The sequence below is a fragment of the Oncorhynchus nerka genome, linkage group LG5 (assembly GCF_034236695.1).
Source record: "Oncorhynchus nerka isolate Pitt River linkage group LG5, Oner_Uvic_2.0, whole genome shotgun sequence".
Classification (NCBI taxonomy): domain Eukaryota; kingdom Metazoa; phylum Chordata; class Actinopteri; order Salmoniformes; family Salmonidae; genus Oncorhynchus; species Oncorhynchus nerka.
The window spans coordinates 36,633,012-36,650,671 of NC_088400.1; the positions used below are offsets into that span (position 1 = coordinate 36,633,012).

General features: G+C 45.9%; 1 protein-coding gene across 2 annotated transcripts in view; it reads right to left on the minus strand.

Annotated features, from left to right (window-relative positions):
• The window catches only part of LOC115129413 (phosphatidylinositol 3,4,5-trisphosphate 5-phosphatase 2B-like), a 31,207-nt gene extending 13,866 nt beyond the window's left edge, over nt 1-17,341 (minus strand). The window contains exons 1-12 of one of the 2 annotated variants that reach the window (XM_029659725.2): nt 16,046-17,341; nt 15,752-15,932; nt 10,830-10,893; nt 4,477-4,757; nt 4,183-4,323; nt 3,972-4,059; nt 2,875-2,964; nt 2,412-2,606; nt 2,109-2,223; nt 1,924-2,024; nt 1,326-1,428; nt 912-1,108 (exon numbers count right to left, since the gene is read on the minus strand). In XM_029659725.2, coding sequence (XP_029515585.2) covers nt 912-1,108; nt 1,326-1,428; nt 1,924-2,024; nt 2,109-2,223; nt 2,412-2,606; nt 2,875-2,964; nt 3,972-4,059; nt 4,183-4,323; nt 4,477-4,757; nt 10,830-10,893; nt 15,752-15,888 — 1,512 coding nt within the window. In that variant the 5' untranslated portion in view covers nt 15,889-15,932; nt 16,046-17,341. Of the gene's footprint in view, nt 1-911; nt 1,109-1,325; nt 1,429-1,923; nt 2,025-2,108; nt 2,224-2,411; nt 2,607-2,874; nt 2,965-3,971; nt 4,060-4,182; nt 4,324-4,476; nt 4,758-10,829; nt 10,894-15,751 lie in introns of both variants that reach the window. The other variant, XM_065018603.1, reaches the window with a different exon arrangement.
• Nucleotides 17,342-17,660: the final 319 nt, after the last annotated feature.

Here is a 17,660-nt window from a genome sequence, read left to right on the forward strand (position 1 = left end):
CACCTATTTCAGTCCAAGTCAAGCACCATGTACAGTAAATTAACACCAATCATTATTGCAGGATGAATGGGTGAAAGAAAACGTACATCAAACAAATATCCCATAAGGCAGGGTTCCCCAATTTGGCCCACGGGTGGTTTTATTTGGCACACGAGTGGTTTTATTTGGCCCACGGGTGGTTTTATTTGGCCCACGGGTGGTTTTATTTGGCCCACGGGTGGTTTTATTTGGCACACGAGTGGTTTTATTTGGCCCACGGGTGGTTTTATTTGGCCCACGGGTGGTTTTATTTGGCCCACGGGTGGTTTTATTTGGCCACGGTGGTTTTATTTGGCCCACGGGTGGTTTTATTTGGCACACGGGTGGTTTTATTTGGCCCACTGGTGGTTTTATTTGGCCCACGGGTGGTTTTATTTGTCCCATGGGTGGTTTTATATGACTGGAAAAACACCAGGAAATCAGCTCCAAGTGATTTTTATTTAAGACATCTATTTCCAAGTATTCCCACCCATAATAGAGAGACGAGTTATCGTACACCAATGTCGGCAAGGTTTGAAATGATTATGTTTTAGTCCAACATTATATCTGTTTGGGCTTCTTGTGGTCACTTTGCAGTCTACAAATTATTAGTAGTTGTGTTCCGGCCCCCCGACCATCCGCTCAAGAAAAGAAAATACCCGAGGCTGAATCTAGTTCATAATCCCTGTCATAAGGTGAGCAAGGATATACTACAGACATTCAGAGTGACTGAAAACTGGGAGAAAGGGAAAACAAGGTAGAGAGAGAGAGAGACGGCGACAGAGCTGCACATACAGTAGAGAGCGAGAGAGAGAGAGAGAGAGAGAGAGAGAGAGAAAAACTGAGAGAGATGGCGATAAATGGAGACCAAGAGAGGGAAAACTGATGCTCACCTGTTTGTACTCTATGTGAGTGTAGCTGTGTAGGGTAGCCTTGACGTGCTCGGTCCACTCCTTCTCCCCCTGAGAGTTCTCCTGGGTACCCAGGGCATAGATGTCATGAGGCAGCAGAGCTGTGGACTCATCAGGGGTTCGACCCAGACCACAGCACGTCACCCAGGACTGCAGACTGCGAGGGGGAGGGGAGCCACCTGAACACACAGGCATCAAGATCATTTGTGAGGGGCTAACATAGACCAACATCTAGTGCTCATGTTTCCAATAAGATAATTATGTCTCTCCAGTGTAATAACCCTGTAATAACTTAGCTAGCCGTAGCTAGCGCTACCAGTGATAGTATTGATGTCAGACAGTAATAGTGAAAGACACTGCTCTAGGACAGTGAGGTGCCAAAGGTGTCTTAGTTACCCATGTTCCAGCTGCCCACAAACACAGAAATGAGGTCAGGTTCACTCAGACGGGAGTGCCTGGTCTTCATCAGCTGTAGCAGCTGGCAGAACGCCTCCCGTTTCTGGAGGGAAGAGAGAGTGTTCTCAGTCAATGTAAAGACTACAATGGAATCCAATGGATAGAAACACATACAAATCAGAGGGGGCACAAAGTACATGGGGATGGCTGGGATAGATGCCCCCCACCCCCTTGACTGTAATTTGGAGAATTTTAAATGTTTCAAACAGCTTTTTCCTGCAATCTAGAGCCATAATCACTTTGCTTAAAGGAATGTGAGTCTTATTCAATACATTGCTTGCTTTTCTGAAGTCCAACAGCCATGCCAGCTAGGCTACTCTAACTTGATTGATAGCCTGAAATGGCATCTTGGCAGCTAGTTATGAGGTTGGGAGATTGGGAACCTATCTGGGCTGAAGACAACTTCATAAAATTGCTAGGTGGCTAGAAGTATGACAGAGAAACAACTACAACAACAACACATTAAAGTACATATTTTTTGGACAGGACAAATTTGAGGGGGGCCCCTGCATACAGCTGAATGTAGAACTTGATGTACCCTCGCACTCTCAAACATGAGCTCCAGTGGGTTGTTGTGATGACTGTCCACGACCATGCGCAGCTTGGCTGGGCTACTCTGGAACTTGACTAGCTGCAGAACTGAAAAATAGGTGAAGCATTTAATATCACTGAACCTGATCAAACTCAGTCAAGTAACATCAGATGTCGTTGTCGTGCTCCTACTCTGCTCATGTGAGACCGTCTCCACTCCAAATGACCCGGCCTTCCTGTCAAACAGCAGCACTCCTGTGTCCACATCCAATGACACTGTCTGTCTGCCGTAACGCACCATCTTAATCTAGACACACACAGACACAGAGAAGCACACACACAGACAGAAGCACACACACACACACACACACATAAACACACACACACAGACAGACAGAAACACACACACACAGATGATGAAAAATAGGAATCACTGTACCTCAAAGATGATCAAAATATGCCCCCTTAAAAGTGGCCCTTGTCGCTCTCTTTCACCTGAAAGGAGTGGACAGGTATGGGCCTAGAATGGTTCTTGGCTACAGGGACTGGGGCAGGGACAGGAGCTGGAGCAGGAGCTGGAGCTGGAGCTGGTCCAGGGGCTGGAGCTGGAGCAAGAGCGGGCTCAGGTGGAGGGGCAGGCTGCACAGCCAGGTTGTGATTGGTCACAGCATCTTGAAGAGCTTTCAGCACCTGCACAGTCAGAGCATAGAGAGTGTCAGACTGTATAGACCAGTGGTCCCCAACCTGTTTCGGTTCCTGTACCGCCAACTGAATTTTCCTCTGCCCTGAGTACCCCTGAAGTACCACCTCATGTGCATTTTGCCAATCGTGAGTCTTCTCAAGTATCCTCTATTAATAAGCCAAGTACACCCAGGGGTCCTTGGGAACCACTGGTCTAGACCATGAAACTAAGACTGAATTGTAGTGGGCGGTAGTGTGTGAGTATGTGGGTACATACCCTCTTCTCCAGGGAGGAGAGCAGGCTGACCAGGACAGAGATCTTACACAGCAGGCTGTCCAACTCCATGTCTGGACCTCTACCCGTGTTCTGAAAGGAGGTACATTAATATAGTAAGTTGCTGTGTGCTATGTGGAATACAGATGGACATACACTGAGTGTACAAAGCATTAGGAACAACTTCCTAATATTGAGTTTCACCCCCTTTTGCCCTCAGAACAGCCTCAATTCGTCGGGGCATGGACTCTACAAGGTATCAAAAGCGTTCCACAGGGATGCTGGCCCATGTTGACTCCAATGCTTCCCATGAAGGGAACATAGAGCATTTATATTTTCAATTGGTGCACTAGAGGGCGTAACAAAGCAGATGTCCATTATTTTTTGTCTTTTTAGTTTGCAGGTCCCCTGTGGACCATAGTAGAGTAGACAGAGGGTTACAGACAAGGTATGACTGACGGGCAGGACAGACAGGACAGGACAGACAGGACAGACAGGGTAGGACAGACATGACATGACAGGACAGACAGGACAAGTAAAGATAGACAGGGCAGGACAGACATATAAGGACAGACAAGGTAGGACAGTCAGGACAGACAGGACGGGACAGACAGACAGGGCAGGACAGACAGGACAGACAGGACAGACAAGACAGGACAGGACAGACAGACAGACAGGACATGACAAGACAGGACAGATAGGACAGGACAGGACAGGACAGGACAGACAGGACAGACAGGATAGGACAGACAGGACAGGAGAGGACAGACAAGACAGGGCAGACAGGACAGGACAGGACAGACAGGACAGACAGGACAGGACAGGACAGACAGGACAGGACAGGACAGGACAGGACAGACAGGACAGGACAGACAAGACAGGGCAGACAGGACAGGACAGGACAGACAGGACAGACAGGACAGACAAGACAGGACAAGACAGGACAGGACAGGACAGACAGGACAGGACAGGACAGATAGGACAGACAGGACAGGACAGGACAGACAGGACAGACAGAACTCACAGGACAGACAGGACAGGACAGACAGGACAGGACAGACAGGACAGGTCAAACAGGATATATCACAGAAGGGATGTACCTGTGGCTTGGTGGAGGTTAAAGGGCAGATAGGATGGTCAAACACTTTGGCCAGCGTCTCCAAACTGGACATGATCAGGTCAATCTCACTGTGGATCAGAGAATCCATTTCATTTTCTCCTCATGATAACCAACAAAGCCATCACATCCCAAACACCAAATGACACAGATCACTTGAACTGTAATAGCAGTAATAACATGGTGAAACCCACCTGTTGAGCCCCTGGCATGCGGTGCCCAGGGTTTGGTGTAGATGGCGTAGGCCTGTTGCTCCTCTACGTAGACCCTCCACATCCAGAGGCAGCTCACTGCGCAGATACTCACTGAGCAGCCCAACCACCTCACCTGCCATGCTGTGAAACCAGGGGACCACAAACACCACTCAAGCAAGTTGAAGAGAGACACCACAGGAAAGTGCTAAAGTACTTTCATCTCTAAATCCCCAGACCAATATTACACATTTTGTACATCTATAAACTCATGGTGTGTGATGGGGACTTCTGTACCTGGATGTGTTGAGCTCCTGTAGCCTGTGGAGGAAGAGGAGGTGTGGGGACGGGGTCACTGGGAGTCCAGCGGGGGGAGCTATACTGACCGAGACTGGGAATGGGCTGGGACTCCACACCAGCCCTGGCTTCTCATCATCACCTGAGCTCTCATCCCCAGGCTCCATGTCCCTCCCCACAGGGTACAGCAGAGGGGTGACCAGACCTTTATGGGGGTGCTGGTACCCCAACACCAGGTCCCCCAGTGTACGGAAACAGTTCACCTGCACCCCCTGAGAAGTCTGTGGGGAAACATACACACAGACATACACTGGGTGTACAAAGCATTAGGAACACCTTCCTAATATTGAGTTTCACCCCCTTTTGCCCTCAGAACAGCCTCAATTCGTCAGGGCATGGACTCTACAAGGTGTCGCAAGCGTTCCACAGGGATGCTGGCCCATGTTGACTCCAATGCATCCCACAGTTGTGTCAAGTTGGATGGATGTCCTTTGGGGGGTGGACCATTCTTGATACACACTGGAAACTGTTGAGTGTGAAAGCCCCAGCAGCATTGCAGTTCTTGACACAAAGAGATGCCTCACAAATCCTCAACTGACAGCTTCAATAAATAGTACCCACAAAACACCAGTCTCAACATCAACAGTGAAGAGGCAACTCCAGGATGCTGGCCTTCTAGGCAGAGTTCCTCTGTCCAATGTCTGTGTTCTTTTTCCCATCTTAATATTTTCTTTATATTGGCCAGTCTGAGATATGGCCTTTTCTTTGCAAATATGCCTAGAAGCTGCCAGTTGAGGACTTGTGAGGCATCTGTTTCTCAAACTAGACACTCTAATGTACTTGTCTTCTTGCTCAGTTGTGCACCGGGGCCTCCCACTCCTCTTTCTATTCTGGTTAGAGCCAGTTTGCACTGTTCTGTGAAGGGAGTAGTACACAGCGTTGTACGAGATATTCAGTTTCTTGGCAATTTCTCGCATGGAATAGCCTTCATTTCTCAGAACAAGAATAGACTGATGAGTTTCAGAAGAAAGTTATTTGTTTCTGGTCATTTTGAGCCTGTAATCGAACACACAAATGCTGATGCTCCAGATACTCAACTAAAGAAGGCCAATTTTATGGCTTATTTAATCAGAACAACAGTTTTCAGCGGTGATAACATAATTTCTAAAGTGTTTTCTAATGATCAATTCGCCTTTTAAAATGATAACCTTTGATTAGCTAACACAACGTGGCATTGGAAAACAGTTGATAGTTGCTGATAATGGGCCTCTGTACGCCTATGTAGATATTCCATCAAAAAATCTGTTGTTTCCAGCTACAATAGTCATTTACAACATTAACAATGTCTGCACTGTATTTCTGATCAATTTGATGTTACTGACAAAAAATGTGGGACAAAACAAGGACATTTATATATTTATATATATATTTAAGCATTAAGGCCCGGGGGGTGTGGTATATAGCCAATATACCACGACTAAGGGCTGTTCTTAAGCACGACGCAAAGCAGAGTGCCTGGACACAGCCCTTAGCTGTGGTACATTGGTCATCTATCACAAACCCCTGAGGTGCCTTATTGCTATTATAAACTGGTTACCAATGTAATTATAACACTAAAAATAAGTGTTTTGTCATACCTGTGGTATACGGTCTGATATACCACGGCTGTCAGCCAATCAGCATTCAGGGCTCGAACCACCCAGTTTATAAATATATATATATATATATAGAACCTACACAACACAGGTGATCATCATGTTCTTAAACTGTTCGTAAAAGCTCCTAAAGCTTGGAAGACTGTCTCAGATATGCAGTGCATCTGTTCAGAGTCAGCATATGTTGTTCTAACATTATCCACAAAAGAAAAATGGCTGTTGATGTTTTGAATGTGACTGCATGTCTCCAGAGCTCCTCGTGTCTGGAAGCCTAAATGACCTGGATATACTCAGAAGGGACATTTGGAAAAGAGGTGCTTAATCTCCTAGATCCTGGAGGTGCCAAACAGAAGCCACGGCCCCTCACCTCTGTTTGAATGGCCAGTGCAAGAACCACATCAAACACACACCACCCCTACTATCCCCACAGGCCAGGAGATGGTATCACAACCAACCACCCACGTCCTGGTCACTGCCAAGGTTGGCTGCCATGAGTCACAGTGTTCCAGCAGTTTACTAGCCGACCTCTGTGTCCTGAGCCAGTCTACCGTACACACCCGCTGCCCGACATAAACAACACTCCAACAGACAGACGCCTCAGACATGTACAGTAAACACGAAGGGGGAAACAAACGTTCACCAGCCATAGACAAACACATTAAGGTGCCAGTCAAAGACACAAAGAGTGTTTACACTAAATGCACTCATAATACCCACAGCGCTGCAGGCACAGACCTATTAGATGTCATGGACATCAAAGCCCACGGGGCACTCACTGCAACACCGCAAAACAGAAAAAACATGTCCTTCGTTTTAGAAATGTTTCTTTTTCTCGTGTGGTTAGATTTTTTGGGTGGGGGGAAGACATTACCTGCCCCAGCTGCCAGGGACTTCAAATGATTGATGCATTTTTTTCAAGGAGCTCTTGAAAAGTGATTATAAAGCAAATAAGGACAGAATGACACAAGGAGACAAAAATGGCCTCTCTTTTTGCTCAAAATATCCCTCTCTTTAAAATAACTCTCTCCGAAAAACTAGGAAGCAACCCCCCTAATCCCTACGTGGTAATGGCTTCAAAGCCAACGAGACAATCTGCTTATTGGAGACTTTAGTGACTTCAGGGGAAAACAAATTAAGCTGAGATACAGCATGTGGATAAAAGCCCTGATCTGACAATAAAGTATTTGAGCTGTTGTCTTTGGACTTGCGCACCTAGTCACGGTGAAGGAATGTACAGGCTGCCTAAAACCTTTTAGTTTTTGTGTGTTTTGGTCCTGATAATAATTAGGACCAGACACTGCGGCTCTTGAATTGAGTCATCCCCAATAGTTACTGTGTCTAATACACACACATATAACCGCCACACACCAACCAATCCCAGCCACCCCTATCCTCTGCCCGGCTAACCCTCAACACACACATCCCTGTCCATGACACACACACACACACACACACACTCAAAGCACAAACAGACCCAACCCCCTTTGGAGCACTGGTCAACGACCCAGTGCATGGGTAGCGCAGGAATCTGTGACACACACACACACACACAATTTGTCCTCTGTGCAGCTGAGGTCACGCTCGGAGCATGTGGCAACATGGCAGAAAGAGATGCCGTTCAAACACCAAGGTCTGTAGCAGAATGAGCCCAGTGTGTGAACACAAGACGCTTCCTGTTTCCATTGAAACAGACAGCACAACTCTGTTGTCGTAGAGTAACGATAACAACTACAGTATTGTACTACACATTCTTTCTCGTTAGTGGTTGCTACAAGAGGATACTGTTGTACATGTACCTCCCACATTCTTTCTCGTTAGTGGTTGCTACAAGAGGATACTGTTGTACATGTACATGTAGGTTACAGTATATTAGCTTATTTACCAGGCCTCTTGATTCTCTTTGCTTATTTGAGCTGTTCTTGCCATAATATGTACTTTTACCAAATAAGGCTATCTTCTGTATACCACCCCTACCTTGTCACAACACTACTGATTGGCTGAAATGCATTAAGGAAAGAAATTCCACAAATGAACTTTTAACAAGGCACACCTGTTAATTGAAATGCATTCCAGGTGACTACCGCGTGCATCTGGTTGAGAGAATGCCAAGAGTGTGCAAATCTGTCAAGGCAAAGGGTGGCTACTTCGACAAATCTCAAATATAAAAAATACATTGATTTGTTTAACACATTTTTGGTTACTACATGATTCCATAAGTGTTATTTCATTGTTTTGATGTCTTCACTATGATTCTACAATGTAGGACCACATCTGGGACATCCTGATCTAGAGAGTTTCCTAACCCTGGTCTTCGAGTACACCAAACAGTATACATTTTTCATTACAGCCGTGGACAAACACACCTCATTCAGCTCATTGAGGGCTTGATGATTAGTTGACAAGTTGAATCAGGTGTACTTGTCCAGGGTTATAATAACAATATGTACCATTGAGCGTACACAAGGCCAGGGTGGGGAAACACCTCTATACTCTAGCTAACCACCATATACTAAAATCTCCACAGCCAGCCATAAATCATGAGTTAGAAGATTATGAAGTTAATTATTAGTTAAGAGGATTGCAGATCAATCACAATCAGTAAAAAAAAAAATCTGATTTTTCATCAACAAGCATTTCGCTATACCCGCATTAACATCTGCTAAACATGTGTATGTGACCAATCAAATTTGATTTGATTTTGATCAATGATCAGTAGATAGCCCAACCTCTTTTCTCAATGTCAATCATGTCTTTAGGAGGCACTGTAACTTCCTTGCTTATAATTTGCGATGAGGTGTGCTGCTGCGGAAATAAATAGGCCAATGCTCAAAATGTAAATAACAAAATCACAACAGAAGCGGTTATTATGTTATGAATTTTGAGATATGAATGATGAAATTCATCAGGGGGGTGCCGGTGGGTGCCCTCATTCATTTTGAGTACCTGCCCCCTGACAGGTCTGTGCACAGCCCTATTAGTTCAGGGATTCTTTAAAGACGGGACAATCTCAACTTTTTCCCACAAATATTTGTCTTAATAGTAATTGTGTTAATATTAACACAGTTTGAAATAAATATTTTGATAGACCAAAGTATCAGCTATTTATTTTCTCCGAAATTTGCAACTAACTGGATTCATGTCAACTTTGTCAGACAAAAAGGCTAATTTCGTTAGCATTTTAGCACGTTTTTGTTTTTACATAAAACAACAATCATGCCTCCCGAGTGGCGCAGTGGTCTAAGGCACTGCGTCGCAGTACTAGCTGTGCAACTAGAGATTCTGGGCTCGAGTCCAGGCTCTGTTGCAGCCGGCCGAGACTGGGAGACCAATGGGGAGGTGGACAATTGGCCCAGCGTCGTCCAAGTTAGGGGAGGGTTTGGCCAGCAGGGATGTTGTTGTCCGATTGCGCACTAGCGACTACTGTGGTTGCCAGGTTTACAGTGTTTCCTCCGACACATTGGTGCGGCTGGATTCTGGGTTAATTGGGCATTGTGTCAAGAAGCACTGCAGCTTGGTTGGGTTGTGTTTTGGAGGACGCACGGCTCTCAACCTTCGCCTCTCCTGAGTGCGGGAGTTGCAACGATGAGACAAAACGGTTACTACCAATTGGATACCACGAAGTTGGGGAGAAAAAGGCAAACTTTTTTAAAATAAATAAATACAAATAAAAAATAAAAAGACATTCATAAAGCAAACATTATCACAAAAGTGCGAACATTGTTGCAGAACAGCGATTTTTTATGAATATTGACCCCAAAACAATATTTTGAGGGAGTTAGCCATCAGTGATGGATTTAACAAGCCACTGACGGAGTTGACAACGATACTAAAAACATTTTCACCCCTAAAAATTAAAGTTCAATACAAACATTTCTAAAACATGGATAATTATTCATTTGAAAATCTACAATAAAAACATGACCATTCTATCAGATCATTCAACATAAATAAATCTGACAGAGTTGACAGCTCATTCAAGTCATATACACAGTAGCAATTTAATTTTTCCTCAGTTGCTTTATGATTCTAAAACCTTCTTAAATCTAACATATTTGAACCAGAATTCATATTATATCTTGATCTATCAGGCAGATGGAGTTGACAGTTTATGGTTGTGACCATGGTGATTTCAATATTGTTTGTTTAAATCTATCAAAAGGAGAGAAGTTTACAGACCATGAGAAGTCTTGTGACACTACAACAAGGGGTCCTTATGGTATAGCTGCTCCTGCTTATTCCTGATTCCTTTAGGATTTTAGACATATTGACCAAATCTCCGGGCACATCGTTTAGGAATCTGAGTTTTGAGAGAAATGTTCTTTAAAGTCCCAGAGGGTTATTGTAAGAAACTACATAAGATAATTGTTCAGTTAATATCTATCATTGGCAGTTTATAGAATTCGAAACACCTTTTTGAAGGGTTTCAAATTGGGATCCTTCGCTCCAGACAAAGGCATTTCCATACTATAGAGCTGACATGGAAATGACTAACATAGAAAGTATTTAGAAAATTCCCAAAACAGAGCTTTCCCTTATAAAATTATCATAAATATGTTTTAAGCTCAAATATATATATTTTGTAACTATAAAAACAATGTTTCCCTGTCGAACGAGGATTGCCCCGACTTCCAATGTGAGTGGGGTATGGAAACTCGAACATGAACTTTAACAACATGAACTTTAACGATGGTCACTCACCTGAACCGCTAATAGGCCATCTACATCAGGAAGAATACGATAAGTGTGAACGTGCCGTTGGAACCTGAAAAGGGGAAAATAACATTTATGAAGGTACTATGAACTCCAAGACATCACAACAGCACTATACCACTGCCGTGGGACAGAAATAAACTGAGGAAGAGCAGATGTGCTGCCCTTGTTAAAAAACACTGCAACTTTATAAACAAGATGCCAATTTGTTGATGGTGTGACTCATTTAAGTGGTTATTTGAGCAACTTCACAGTCCAGTGCGGTAGCATGAGACTACATGACTACCCACAGACCTACTGTTTTTACGCACCACTGTTTACACAAGCCACAGCTACACAAACCGTCCTGAGGGGTGTCACTCGCCTGAAACATGTGGGCTTCATGTTCCATAATAATCACTTGGTAGTAAAATCATACCACTAGTCTTTGTCAAGTACACAAAGGAGAGCTAACTTTTATCTCTACTACCTCACATGACCTTGAGACACAGTACAGTAAATGCCTGTAACTCCCCCTCTGTTAATAGCCCCCTGTTGAAAGCCTTCTGTTGAAAGCCCCTTGTTGAATTTTATTTATCCAGTATTTCACCAGGTAAGTTCACTGAGAACACGTTCTCATTTGCAGCAATGACCTGGGGAATAGTTAGAGGGGAATGAATGAGCTAATTGTAATTAGCTGACCAATTGATTATTAGCTGACCGTGATGGTTTGAGGGCCAGATTGGGAATTTAGACAGGACACCGGGGTTAACACCCCTACTCTTACAATAAGTGCCATGGGATCTTTAATGACCTCAGAGTGTCAGGACACCCGTTTAACATCCCATCCGAAAGACAGCACCCTACACAGGGCAGTGTCCCCAATCACTGCCTTGGGATATTTTTTAGACCAAAGGAAAGAGTGCCTCCTACTGGCCCTCCAACACCACTTCCAGCAGCATCTGGTCACCCATCCAGGGACTGACCGAGACAAACCCTGCTTAGCTTCAGAAGCAAGCCAGCAGTGGTATGCAGGGTGGTATGCTGCTGGCATAAAAAGTCCCCTTGTTGAAAGCCCCCTGTTGAAAGCCCCCTGTTGAAAGCCCCTTTTTGAAAGCCCCTTGTTGAAAGCCCCTTGTTGAAAGCCCCCTGTTGAAAGCCCCCTGTTGAAAGCCCCCTGTTGAAAGCCCCTTGTTGAAAGCCCCTTGTTGAAAGCCCCCTGTTGAAAGCCCCTTGTTGAAAGCCCCCTGTTGAAAGCCCCTTGTTGAAAGCCCCTTGTTGAAAGCCCCTTGTTGAAAGCCCCTTGTTGAAAGCTTGACCTTGTGATGCCTGGTAGAAAAGCACATGTACAATTCATCTAAAAGGAATGCATATTTTCCAGTAATGAAGTTAGAGAATATGCAAAGAATCAGTAGACCTGTATTGATGTGGAGATTAGATTAGATTTAGACGGTGTCTAAATTACATCTAGACACCGTTGGCTTAGAGAACACAAAACCCAATATATACCTCGTCCTAAACATCAACGTCACACCTAACTGCCACAAAGCTGTGAACGATCTGAGAGACAAGGCAAGAAGGGCCTTTTATGCCATCAAAAGGAGCATCAAACATCATTAGTGTACAGTAGGCCTGTATTAATGTGGAGAGTGTGGGAGACGGGGGGGCATCAAATTCGACATACCAATTAGGATCTGGCAAAAAATATTTTTCAGTTCTAGAACCCACTGCCCTTTATGGTTGTGAGGTCTGGGGTCTGCTCCCCAACCAAGAACTCACAAAATGGGACAAACACCAAATTGAGACTCTTGCAGACGCATGCAGAATTCTGCAAAAATATTCTCTGTGTACAACGTAAAATAACAAATAATGCTTGCAGAGCGGAATTAGGCCGATACCCGCTAATTATCAAAATCCAGAAAAGAGCCATTAAATTCTACAACCACCTAAAAGGGAGTGATTCCCAAACCTTCCATAACAAAGCCATCACCTACAGATAGATGAACCTGGAGAAGTGTCCCCTAAGCAAGCTGGTCCTGGGGCTCTGTTCACAAACACAAACACACCCCACAGAGCCCCAGGACAGCAACACAATATATATTTTTTTTATATTTACCAAGGCAAATCAGTTAAGAACAAATTCTTATTTACAATGACCGCCTATTAGACCCAACCAAATCATGAGAAAACAAAATGATAATTACTTGACACATTTGAAAGAATCAACAAAAAAGCAGAGCAAACTAGAATGCTATTTGGCCCTAAACAGAGAGTGCACAGTGGCAGAATACCTGACCAGTGTGACTGACCCAAACGTTGACTATGTACAGACTCAATGAGCATGACCTTGCTATTGAGAAAGGCCGCCGTAGGCAGACCTGGCAGACCCATATCTACTGGGTGAAATACCACAGTGTGCCATCACAGCAATAAGATTTGTGACCTGTTGCCACAAGAAAAAGGCAACCAGTGAAGAACAAACACCATTGTAAATACAACCCACATTTATGTTTATTTATTTTCCCTTTTGTACTTTAACCATTTCCACGTTGTAACAACACTGTATATAGACATAATATGACATTTTAAATGTCTTTAGTCTTTTGGAGTGTAACTTTTACTGTACATTTTTATTGTTTATTTCACTTTATTCATTATCTAGTTCACTTGCTTTGGCAATGCTAACATATGTTTCCCATGCCAACAAAGCCCTTGAATTTAATTTAATTGAGAGAGAGGGAGCAAACGAGCGAGCGAGGTAGAGAGAGGGAGTGAGAACGAGAGAGGGAGTGAGAAAGAGAGAGGGAGTGAGTAAGAGAGAGGGAGTGAGAAAGAGAGAGGGAGTGAGAAAGAGAGAGGGAGTGAGTAAGAGAGAGGGAGTGAGAAAGAGAGAGGAAGTGAGAAAGAGAGAGGGAGTGAGAAAGAGAGAGGGAGGGAGAAAGAGAGAGGGAGTGAGAAAGAGAGAGGGAGTGAGAACGAGAGAGGGAGTGAGAAAGAGAGAGGGAGTGAGTAAGAGAGAGGGAGTGAGAAAGAGAGAGGGAGTGAGAAAGAGAGAGGGAGTGAGTAAGAGAGAGGGAGTGAGAAAGAGAGAGGAAGTGAGAAAGAGAGAGGGAGTGAGAAAGAGAGAGGGAGGGAGAAAGAGAGAGGGAGTGAGAAAGAGCGAGGGAGTGAGAAAAAGAGAGAGAGTGAGAAAGAGAGAGGGAGTGAGAAAGAGAGAGGGAGTGAGAAAGAGAGAGGGAGTGAGAAAGAGCGAGGGAGTGAGTAAGAGAGAGGGAGTGAGAAAGAGAGAGGGAGTGAGAAAGAGAGAGGGAGTGAGAAAGAGAGAGGGAGTGAGAAAGAGAGAGGGAGTGAGAAAGAGAGAGGAAGTGAGAAAGAGAGAGGGAGTGAGAAAGAGAGAGGGAGTGAGAAAGAGAGAGGGAGTGAGAAAGAGAGAGGAAGTGAGAAAGAGAGAGGGAGGAGAAAGAGAGAGGGAGTGAAAGAGAGAGGGAGTGAGAAAGAGAGAGGGAGTGAGAAAGAGAGAGGGAGTGAGTAAGAGAGAGGAGTGAGAAAGAGAGAGGAAGTGAGAAAGAGAGAGGGAGTGAGAAAGAGAGAGGGAGGGAGAAAGAGAGAGGGAGTGAGAAAGAGAGAGGGAGTGAGAACGAGAGAGGGAGTGAGAAAGAGAGAGGGAGTGAGTAAGAGAGAGGGAGTGAGAAAGAGAGAGGGAGTGAGAAAGAGAGAGGGAGTGAGTAAGAGAGAGGGAGTGAGAAAGAGAGAGGAAGTGAGAAAGAGAGAGGGAGTGAGAAAGAGAGAGGGAGGGAGAAAGAGAGAGGGAGTGAGAAAGAGAGAGGGAGTGAGAAAAAGAGAGAGAGTGAGAAAGAGAGAGGGAGTGAGAAAGAGAGAGGGAGTGAGAAAGAGAGAGGGAGTGAGAAAGAGCGAGGGAGTGAGTAAGAGAGAGGGAGTGAGAAAGAGAGAGGGAGTGAGAAAGAGAGAGGGAGTGAGAAAGAGAGAGGGAGTGAAAAGAGAGAGGGAGTGAGAAAGAGAGAGGGAGTGAGAAAGAGAGAGGGAGTGAGAAAGAGAGAGGAAGTGAGAAAGAGAGAGGGAGTGAGAAAGAGAGAGGGAGTGAGAAAGAGAGAGGGAGTGAGAAAGAGAGAGGAAGTGAGAAAGAGAGAGGGAGTGAGAAAGAGAGAGGGAGTGAGAAAGAGAGAGGGAGTGAGAAAGAGAGAGGGAGTGAGAAAGAGAGAGGGAGTGAGAAAGAGCGAGGGAGTGAGTAAGAGAGAGGGAGTGAGAAAGAGAGAGGAAGTGAGAAAGAGAGAGAGAGGGAGTGAGAAAGAGAGAGGGAGTGAGCGAGCGAGCAGCAAGAGCAGCAGTGGGGCTCAGCTTTCAGGAATGTGTCTGGCTCAGGGCCGCTTTGCACAGAGAGCCATGTGGTCACAGCAGCTCCCTCCCTCTTCCAGGGGCCCCAAGGAAGACCGAATGAAGGAGAGAGGAGACGAGAGGAGAGGGGGGCAGGGAGCCCTAACCAGGGTTACACACACACACTGGCCAGGCTGGGTTGGGCTGTATCAGGACAGGGCAGCCTGACTGTTCTTGGGCTGAGCCACAGCCTTCTCCCTGCCCACCGACCCAGCTCTGGGTGAGACTGATGGAGATGACAGAGAGACAGGCTGCTGAATACAATACAGACATTGAGACAGTCATTGAGACAGTCTATAAAACTTGTGAATATGAGGTTAGTTCCCCTTCCACTGACATGTAGGGGAAAGTTACCAGTGTCCCGTGAGCAGGTGTGGGTGTCTGACTGCGAGCACCACTGGGTTCATAATGACCATACACACTCAGAGATGGAAAAGAAGTGTGTATGCGTGTGTGTGTGTGTGTGTGTGTGTGTGTGTGTGTGTGTGTGTGTGTGTGTGTGTGTGTGTGTGTGTGTGTGTGTGTGTGTGTGTACTCACAGCAGACAGAGGGCATAGGCTCCAGGCACGGACTCACTGTCCCTGACAAGGAAGCTGCCGTCCCTCCCAGCCCGGGCCAACAGGTCCTCTGCATGCACACGGCTGATGTCACGGTGGTACCACGCCGCCATCGCCATGACATCCGACGGTGTTGTTGTCCACCTGTTAGTCAGTGGAGTGTCTGTCTTTCCAACAGAGTAAACCACAGTAAGGTAGAAGGTCAGAGGCGACACACACAGTCTGTCTCAGACACCTGTGTCATGGCACCATGGGACCCTCCAATCAGGAACTCACGTTGTGCTGTCCTCTTGAGTGTTCACAGCTTCTCCAGCATTCTGGTCCTAATTAATAAGGTCAACCCAGGAACATCAACAGCAGCCCTCCTCATTTACTACAGGCACCCCCTCCGGGGTCTTACTGGGTTACGCGTCCTGTTGTGGTTGAGGATTGTTGCCGTTGTAGAGTCAGAGTGAATAACCCTCCCACAGATTTCTGTGTGTGTCCAGATTCCAGAACTACAGTTGCTTCCTCTAGATGAACTTTGGCCCACCTTGCTGTTAGTTCCCCCTCAGAAAGACACCGTCTCAGTGTGCAGGCTCAGTTCGTCTCAGGCAGACAGAGCCCATCGTGGAGGAGAGAGACAGAGAGAGAGAGAGAGAGAGAGAGAGAGAGAGAGAGAGAGAGAGAGAGAGAGAGAGAGAGAGAGAGAGAGGAGCAATGGTGCGTAAAGCCAACCACCCCTGGGGGCACTGACAGCAGTGCCTGTAGCCTCACCACAAACACCAGCAATGCTCCTGCCTGCTGTCCCCTCAAAAGCCCTGCATGCAAACAACACAGAAAAGAAGAACCAAAAGCAGTCATTCAGCCACACAAACAAACCCTGCTGCACAGCCTGCTGTGGTGGATAGAAGTCAGCGCCCAGGCAGCCGTGCAAGAGAAACCAGACAAATTCAAATCATTTCCCAGTTGTTTTGCCATATAAGGGAAAGGGGGAACACCCTACAGAGAGTTCATCTGATGGTTGCAGTTCTCTCTGGATATCAGTCTCTCTCTCTCCCTCTCTGTTTTCAGACGTAGATTCCAGAGGGTGGATGGGGGGTGTTGGTGGGGGATGTCCAGGGTCCCTGGTCGGTCCTGTGCTGAGAGTGTTTTGGGGAGGTCCCGTCCCCCTGGGGTAATGTGTTCCGTATCTCTTTGGAGTATCGTCAGAGGAGGGGGGGAAGGGGTAGTAGAGGTCGAGAGGACTAGCCCTGTTAAAGCACAACGCGGGCAGCACAGACAGAGGAAGTGACTCCCCACTCCAGATGTGAGTAAGAAGGAAGAGAGAGAAAAAAAAACTGACGGAGCAGCCAAAATAATTCCAGCGAGTGACTATACTTCATTAACCAACACTGCCAGCAGACTCCTTTCCCTTGTCCTCCTCCTCCCCCCTCATTCTCTTCCATCTTTTCCCTGAATTTTCAAAGACCAAACACAGCAACGCCGTGCACACTCAGGTGGGTTGCTTGGCACAGCCACTGTCTGTCTCACTTGTGCGTTCTAGTCCTCTTTTCCAGACTTTTTTCCACTGTGCTGGCTAGCTTCACCCCTCTCTCTTTATCCCTCCAACCGTCTCCTTCTCTTCCCCTCTCTCTTTCTCAACTCTCTCTTTCACCTCCCCCTCTCTCTTTCCCCTGCCCCTTCTCCATGTCACTCTCCCTAACTTCCCTGCCTTCTCTCCCTCCTTTCTCAGCAGAAAAGCAGCCTCCATATGAATTTGATCATCCCTTACTTTCTGAATCATATTTTTGTCCTCCACAACAATGCCCCTCCTCTTCTCCCAGGGTATTGTGGTCAGTTTTTTTTGTCTCCAGCTGTGCTGCCTCTTACTACTCAGCAGAAATCCATCACACACACCATTGCCCACCCT